General features: G+C 41.5%; 1 protein-coding gene across 8 annotated transcripts in view; it reads left to right on the top strand.

Annotated features, from left to right (window-relative positions):
- The first annotated feature begins 148 nt into the window (after positions 1–148).
- The window catches only part of LIN52 (lin-52 DREAM MuvB core complex component), a 94245-nt gene continuing 85707 nt past the window's right edge, over positions 149–8686 (top strand). For 7 of the 8 annotated variants that reach the window (XM_059690866.1, XM_059690875.1, XM_059690857.1 and 4 more), the window contains exons 1-3: positions 149–300; positions 4980–5054; positions 6266–6303. In XM_059690866.1, coding sequence (XP_059546849.1) covers positions 270–300; positions 4980–5054; positions 6266–6303 — 144 coding nt within the window. In that variant the 5' untranslated portion in view covers positions 149–269. The remainder of the gene's footprint in view (positions 301–4979; positions 5055–6265; positions 6304–8686) is intronic. The other variant, XM_059690812.1, reaches the window with a different exon arrangement.

Genomic DNA, 8686 nt, shown 5'->3' with positions numbered 1-8686 from the left:
CCCTTCACAGGGAGCCCCGATTGGCCACAGGGACGACTGCGGCCCCGCCCCCTCACTGAGGAAAGTAAATAAAGCCTTCCTAGAATTGGCAGGCGCTCCACCTCCTCCAGTGCGTGGGGGGTGTGGCCAGCACTGGGGGCGGGGCTAGGCAAAGATCGCCCTAGAAGGGGCAAACGAGATGGGGACTGGGAGTGGGGATACGGTTTCCCTTCGGGGGCGTGGCTTGTGGGTCCTCGCTTTCCCGCCGACGGTTGGTCGCGTCACGTGACATGGGTTGGAAGATGGCGTCTCCCACAGAGGGTAAGAGCCGGCTTAGAGATCCTTCGCCTGCCCCCCTGGCAACTTCCGCTCTCCGTCTGCCGGTCGAACTTGGGCTCCTCTCTTTCCCCCTCCCACTTCTCTTCCTCGGGATGCGGGTGCGTCTTCAGCTCGCCGATTCTTCACAGATGCTCCGGAGGAGCTCAAGTTTCCCTGCTGTGCACCAGCCGGATGGAGGCGGGCACCGGCGGGAGACCCATCCGGGCCCAGCCGCTCCCTGAGCCTCAGCTTCACGGAGGGCGGCGGCGGAGATTACTGCTGGGGGAAAGGAGGCGCCTTCTTGTAGCTTTCTTCTGGGGCGCCCCATTCGAGGGTTGGCTCTCTCATCTTTGATCGCCTGGCACTCTTCTCTCCCACCGTAGCTGGGATTGCTGGCCGACCTCATCCTCTTTCTGCCCAGATTGGTACGGTTGTCCTGGCAGCTCGAGAAGCGGGGGACCTTCCCGGCCCCTCGCCGACCGAGTCCCCAGGAGAATGAGAATGGAGCTTTTTAGGGTAGTTCTGTACACGACCCAGTCTCTCTTGCTTCTGCCGTATGTTTCCCCGGGCCGAGGGAACGATTTCTGCCTGTATATTGTCCAAGGGGCAGGTCATCTCAGCAGCTACGTTCTGTGGGTGTGCCCTTGTGCCTTTGCGCTCGATCCGATCCTGCTTTGGGGAGTTAGGGTCTTGCAGTCACTTCTGCACTCAATTTTTGCGTCTACTGCCCCCACCCCCACGTCCGTTTCACCGATATGTAGTTTACCCTCCTCACACCAACACAGTTTTGTGTTTGGAAGGAATCTTGGCAGTTCATTTCAGGAATGAGGAAATTTGAGGCCAAGAAAGCTGTACAGGTTACATGGAAGGCATAAAGCTAGGCGCTTTGGGAGAGGAAAAGATGAATCATTCACGTACATTCCCGCGGTTTCAGGTCTTATTTTAGCTGTCACCTCCCAGAGAGGCTTTCATAGGACATCGCATCTGGATATGCCCCTCTTCACCGCTGTTCACGATCTCTGCCAGCGTCGTTATTCTGTTAACTTTGCTGCTTTCACACAGGGTCATAAATTCTAGATCTGTCTTGTTCACAGTTGAAAGAATGTTACTTTGGCTTAAGTTTCAAGTTAAACCGAGTCTTAAGTTTTTTTTGAGTGCAGGTAAACTGTAAAAGAAATTATGGGTGTTCAGCGCGGCCACAGTGGTTCTGTGGTGGAGCGTCCACGTAGGAACCAGGAGGTCACGGTTTGATTCCTGGTCAGGGCGCATGCCCGGGTTGTGGGCTGGATCCCCTGTGTGGGACATGCAGGAGGCGGCCAATCAATGATTCTCTCTCATCATTGATGTTTCTATCTCTCTCCCTCTGAAATCAATAAAAAATATATTAAAAAGAAAAAGAAATTATGGGTTCAGAGTCAACAGAGATTCCTTCCCTTGCCTGGGTGCCCTGAGTGCCCTCTGGGTAAAATGTCCTTCTCATGCCAGGAAAGAGAAAGGAGTGGGAGTGACATTTAAATAGTCAGCCAAGGGAATGGGGAGTTGTTTAATGGGCACTGAGTTTCAGTTTGGGAAGGTGAAGAAGTTCTGGAGATGGATTGTGATAATGGTTGCACAACATTGTGAATGTACTTAATGCCACTGAACTGTACACTTACAAATGGTTAAAATGATAAATTTCATTATGTATATTTTACCACAGTTTTTTTTAAAAGCCAAGTGAAAGAAGTAATTTCTGTTAAAGATTTTAGTTTATTATGAGGTTATTTTTTATTTTTTTATATACATTTTATTGGTTTTTTACAGAGAGGAAGGGAGAGGGATAGAGAGTTAGAAACATCGATGAGAGAAACATCGATCAGCTGTCTCCTGCACACTCCCCACTGGGGATGTGCCCACAACCAAGGTACTTGCCCCTGACTGGAATCGAACCTGGGACCCTTGAGTCCGCAGGCCGAGGCTCTATCCACTGAGCCAAACCAGTTAGGGCTATGAGGTTATTTTTAGATTTCTAAGTTTTGGAGGTTTTAGAGCTGTGTTCCTTGTATTTATTTTTTCCCTGTCTTCCCTCATTTCTTTTTCCTTTCTTTAACCAGGAAGAATATTGGAAACATTATGTATATCTTCCTTTCATCTTCTAGCAATCTCCATTGCTACTCTTTATGTGTAAAAATTTTCAGTTTCATCTTTTACAAAGTTTCACTTCTCCACCTAAACTTTTTTTAATCTGACAAAATCAAGGGGAGCACTTTGGACTTAAATTCAGTTTCTAAATAAGTATATCTCCCTAAAATATTCCATTGCCTAGCTCTCTCACTTCTATTTGTAATGTTCTACCTGTCCTTGACTTTAAAATTTAATTCAAATAATGTTGATATGAAAAAGATTAGGTCATTTACTCATTTGTCTTCTTTTTTATTTAATTGAGTGATTTTAGAGAGAGGGAGAAAGGGATGGAAAAGAGGGGGGGGGAGAGAGACATTGATTTGTTGTTTCTTATTTATGCATTCATTTGTTGAATCTTGTATGTTCCCTGGCTGGGGATCAAAACCTTGGCATATCTGGACAATGCTCTAACTAACTGAGATACCTGGCTAGGACCTCATTTGTCTTTTTAATTCTAAATTTGCTGGGACTTTTTTGAAAAGGAGAAAGCTGAAATCAAGTAAAGCCATCTAATTACTTAATGTATGAGAGTAAGCCTCACAGCAGATTCTGAGTTATGCCCCCAACTGTGGTTTTCATAAGGCTACCCTGTTGGTTATTAGCTCCTACTCCCAATAAGCTTATTTTTGTTATTGGTAACATTCTTTGGAATTTGAAAACTGACACTTTGTGTTTCACAGTTTTCCTTTCTTACCAATTTGGATGCTTTAATTAAGGCAATTATTAGGGTCAAGTTCTTGACCAATTAGAATGCTATTGGAAATTCTCTTAGAACATTTGGGGGGCAAATTCAATTTAGAGAAAAGTTCATGTTGCAATTTAGAGAAAAGTTCATGTTGAAAACATTTATATACATGTACATTTTCTGGGGAGTGAGTCCATAAATCCATAGCTTTTTTTCTTCCAGATTTCAAAAGATGTGGCTTATTCAGAAAATGTTAAAAACTGTTTGTGTCATTAAATTACCTGATTATGCAACTAGTTAGCATACTGAGCATATAATATGTACTCAACACATGTTAACTATTGTTAATATCCAGTATCTACTGTGTGCCCAGGCAAGAGTAGAGAGGAAATGGCATCAAAGAATTAGGCTGGACCATGTAGGATTTTATAGGGCATGATAGGTACAAATTCACGGATTTAGCTGGGAAGAAGTCCTTTAAGCTGAAGAGTGACATGAACTAATTGGCATTTAAAAAAACAAATCAGTTCTGGCTGCTTTGTGGACAATAGATTTGGGGGTAGGGAGGAAAAGGGATAAGAATGGGAAAAGGGAGACCTGTTAAGAGGTTATTGCAGTCGTCCAGGAGAGAAATCATGGTTTCTTGGTTAATTAATTTGGTTTTTGGGTGTATTTTGGAGATGGTAATTAGTGGATTTACTAATGGAGGGTTATGGAAGGGTGAAGGAAAGAGAGGCATAAAGAATAGGTGGTATCTGGGTTTTTGAGAACTGGGGTTTGTGGTAGTGCTATTTCTAGAGACATAGAGGACTGGGAGAGTATGGTTTTGAACATATTAGAATTAAGGGATTTTTCACATGTGTAAATGGAGAGAGATGTCAAGTATTAGTTAGATACATAACTCTGAAGTTCAGGGAAAGACTGGGCCTGGAAATATAAATATGGAGTCATTGGCACAGTAAAGGCTGCGGGACTAGATGAGATCTTCTCATGAGACTTTAGGTGTAGAGAGTGAAGCCAGTTTAGGATGGGGCCTCAGTGAAAGAGGAGACTGAGGAAAAGGGGTCAGGGAGGAAGGAGAAAAACCAGCAGAGTGGTTTTACAGAAGCTGGAGGTGGAGTGTTTCAAGGAGAGTAGTCAGTGTGAAAGCTGCAAAGAGGTCACATAGGAGAAGACCGAGAAGTGACCACTGGATTTAGCAACATAGGTCATAGGTAACCTTGACGACAACAGTTTCCATGCATATAGGAACAGAAGCCTGATTGTCATGGGTTAAGGAGAGAATGTGAGGTGAGGACGTAGAGGCAGCAAGATAGACAACTCAAGCGCTTTTGAGAGAAGGAGTGGGGAGATAATGGAGTCAAGGAAGAGCTTTTTCAAAGAAGGGAAATTCTAGAGCAGGTTTGCTTGCTGTTGAGTATGAAGCAGTAGAGATGGTAGAAACTGACTGTGCAAGAAAGATATTATTACTCATGATATTTTTGTCAGAGCAAGAGAAGATGGAATTCAGAACCCTAGCAGAGGAGTTCGTCTTGAGAACAGAGACACTTGGTTGTAACTGGAGGAAAGTCTAAGAGTATGAGTGAAGGTGCAGGTGGGTTTGCTGATACTCATTTTTTTCTGATACCCCACTAAAACATTAGATATCGGAAAAGTGAGGTTTGATAAGGGAAAATGATTCATTTTTACAACATTTATTTGCAGTTATAGAACTCCGCTATCTAGACTTCCAGGTGAATGTTCCAGTATATTATGTTCTTTGAGACTGAAATGTTTTAAAATGTAAATGAACATGTTTTGTGTCTTCTTGGCTCATCTGGGTATTTTGTTCCAGGGACGGATCTGGAAGCATCTTTATTAAGTTTTGAAAAACTTGATCGTGCCTCACCAGATCTTTGGCCAGAACAATGTAAGTTTTTGGTTTCTTTATATCAGAATCAATGGAGGAGAACCAGTGCTACATTGAAGGATATTTTTTAAGGAGGTATTTAATGGTAATGGTTAAAATTTTAATTTTTCTTCAAAGGGAAGAGAATGAATTCTGTGGTCCAATGTTCAGAATAGCTGGTGGTTTACTTTTTTCAGGACACACTGTGACTTAGGAAATGATGGGGAGCCTTTAAAAAATAATCATTAAAAAAAATCTGTAATAACTTCAGACAATTTATATAGAGAGATACTTAATGTATTTCCTCAGCGCCTTTGATCACTCTTATAAAATCACCATTCGTAGTTTGATACAATCCTTTTGACCTTTTTTATATTTATTTAAATAAGTAAATAAATATATATTTTTAAGTATATAGAGGGTTTTTTTGTGTGTGTTTTTTGAGGGGGGCATAACAATGGGGTCATATGTACATGGTCTACAACTTAACTTATTCCACATAGTGGTAGTAATTTATTAATGGATCCTTCCATGTTAGTAGGTTTAAGTTTACTTACTTCTTTTAAAGTATAATTATACTCTATTTTATGTTTTCATACCCTATTTGGAAACCTAAATTATATCCAACTTTTGATATTACAAATAATTTAATGATAATGAATATCCTTGCACAAGTAGCTTTGTGCACATGGGAGAGGATGACTGTGTATGAGAGTGACCATTTACTCACATACTAGCTGATATTGAATGTTACTGATCTTTATTTGTAGTTTGTATTTCTCTAAGTGAGATTGAACATCATTTTATTTTTACATATCTGGCTTTTTATGTGACTCTTCCTGTAAGACATTTAAATAAACAATTAGATTGGCAGACCCGTGTACCTACAAAGGAAATTTAAACTTTTATCTGGTAAGAGATATTGTATCTTGCCACCCTCCCACTTAGCTAATTCCTGATCCTTCCAAGTTCAATTGAGGAAGCTTTCCTGCACCCTCACCCTCGGTCTGATTTAGATTTCCTTTTTTTTTTTGGTGATGGTGGGGGTGGGGGTTCTACCATACCATCTGGTATCTTTCTTGGAGAACTTAAGCAGTATTACAGTTATTGATTTACTCTCTCTTTCCTCTTCCAGACAGTAAGCTTGAAGACAGGCTGTTTTCTTATTATTTGAATCTTCTATGTCTGGGACACTAAAATTGAATAAATAATGTTGTATCTTTTCTTTTTAGTACCAGGTGTTGCTGAATTTGCAGCTTCTTTCAAAAGTGTAAGTAATATTTTAATTACCTAATGAAGTTTATATCATGTTTTGCTCCTTGGTAACAGCTCAAATATCTCTTGTTTCTTTGTTTTCAAAATAATGTCATCCTATATAATAAAAGGGTAATATGCAAATTGACCCTAACAGCAGAACAACTGGGATTGACTGGTCACTATTACACACACTGACCACCAGGGGGCAGACGCTCAATGCAGGAGCTGCCCCCTGGTGGTCAGTGCGTTCCCACAGGGGGAGCTCTGCTCAGCCACAAGCCAGATGACAGGTGGCGGGAGCCTCTCCTGCCTCCTCAGCAGTGCTAAGGATGTCCGACTGCAGCTTAGGCCTGCTCCCCACTGGAAAGTGGACATCCCCTGAGGGCTCCCAGGCTGCCAGAGGGATGTCTGACTGCCAGGTTAGGCCCAATTCCCTGGGGAGCGGGCCTAAGCCAGCAAGTGGACATCCCCCGAGGGGTCCCAGACTGCGAGAGGGCACAGGCCGGGCTGAGGGACGCCCCCCCCCCCCCGAGTGCACAAATTTTTTGCACCAGGCCTCTAGTAGTCTTTAAATCACTTTGTAACTACAGCCCTGGAAATCTGTTTATATTATTATCATGTTAATTGATGATAATGCCTTCCTCTGTCCAAATGCTCTATTTTGGCATTTTGACCTTTGTCTATTAGACTCTTTTCTTAGCTTAAAAGCTTTTAACAGAAGGCAGTTGAAATATTTAATGTAACGCCAGCATTCTTTTTGCCCAAACTATGAATTTTTAAAAATAAATTATTTTATTGATTTCAGAGAAGGGAGAGGGAGGGAGAGAGAGATAGAAACATCAATGATGAGAGGGAATCATTGATCGGCTGCCTCCTGCATGCCCCCTACTGGGAATCGAGCCCACAACCGGGCAGGTGCCCTTGACCGGTATTGAACCTGGGACCCTTCAATCCGTAGGCTGACGCTCTATCCATTTAGCCAAATTGGCTAGGGCACCAAACTATGATCTTGAAGCTTTTCTCTTTTGTTTATGTGATGCATTATGACCTTAACTTATATACCTTCTTAGAGGATTTCTGAAATTTCTCAGTGGCTCATCAGAAACCTAAGGAAGAAATCCAACAAGTCACAACTTTTCTATTTGCAGGGCAGCAGGAATTGTGCTAGATGCTGTACACATGTTCTCTTCCATATTCCCACAACTAGGAGAATATGATGATTATAATATTAGCTACCACTTATTTACCATGTGCCAGGCACTGTTCTAAGCACTTTACACATATATTACTTAACCTTCACAAAACGATATGAGGCATTTAACAGACAAGGATATAGGCACAGAGAGAGTAAGTAGGTTACCCAAGGTTATAGGCTATAATATGTGCCAGAATCAGGCTTTGAATCATTAGTCTAATTACTGGCATCCACACTCTTATTTTGTTTGTTTTTTGTTAATCCTCACCCAAGGATATTTCCCATTGATTTTGAGAGAGAGAGAGAGAGAGAGAGAGAGAGAGAGAGAGAGAGAAATATAGATGTGAGAGAGACACATCGATCAGGGGCCTCCTGCATGTACCCCAACTGGGGATCAAACCCACAACCTGGGTATGTGCCCTGACCAGGTATCGAACTGGAGACCTTTTGGTGCACAGGATAATGCTCAACCAACTGAGCCACACTGGCCGGGCCTGAATCTATTACTTAACTACCTGTGACCTCAGCAACTTTTCTAAAATTTTGGAGCCTTAGTTTTCTCATTTGAAACTATCTCATAGGATTTTTAATGCCATAATGCAAGTTAAAACACTTTGCAAAGTACCCGGGACATAATAAACAATACATGGTAGCTATTATTACTAGATCAGCTTTTGTCTCGTGGATGGAGTAGAAAGTATCTGATTAATTTTCTTACATTCTTATTCATACCAACTTTTCAGTTTAGTTCATTGTATTTGGTAACAAGTCTTTTGAATCATAAATATAAATAAGTGGCTTTTAAATAACTTTTATTATAGTATGATATTTTTTGAAAATCTGATTAAGCATCTACACCTTTTCCCTAGAAATATGGACATACATATTGAGTTTTGTTTCTAGGTGGCCAGGGTCATCCCAGGATCCCAGGTTAAGATCTTGTATAATCTGTTTCCAGAAATGGTGAATTTGACCTATAATAGCCTTCTAGGGAAAGTAGTATAGAGTAGTGGTTTCTGAACTCATACTATATGGATTTTGAATCCTGGCTCCACTAGCTGTGTGACCTGAGGCAAGTGATTTATAATCTTCCTGTACATTTGTTTTTTTATTTGTAAAATGAGGGTAATAATACCTACTTCATAGGGTTGATTTAGAATTTAAATGACATAATGCATGTAAAGCGTTTTGCTTGTTGCAT

This window comes from Myotis daubentonii, chromosome 1 (assembly GCF_963259705.1).
Source record: "Myotis daubentonii chromosome 1, mMyoDau2.1, whole genome shotgun sequence".
Classification (NCBI taxonomy): domain Eukaryota; kingdom Metazoa; phylum Chordata; class Mammalia; order Chiroptera; family Vespertilionidae; genus Myotis; species Myotis daubentonii.
This window is presented reverse-complemented; position numbering and strand designations above follow the sequence as displayed.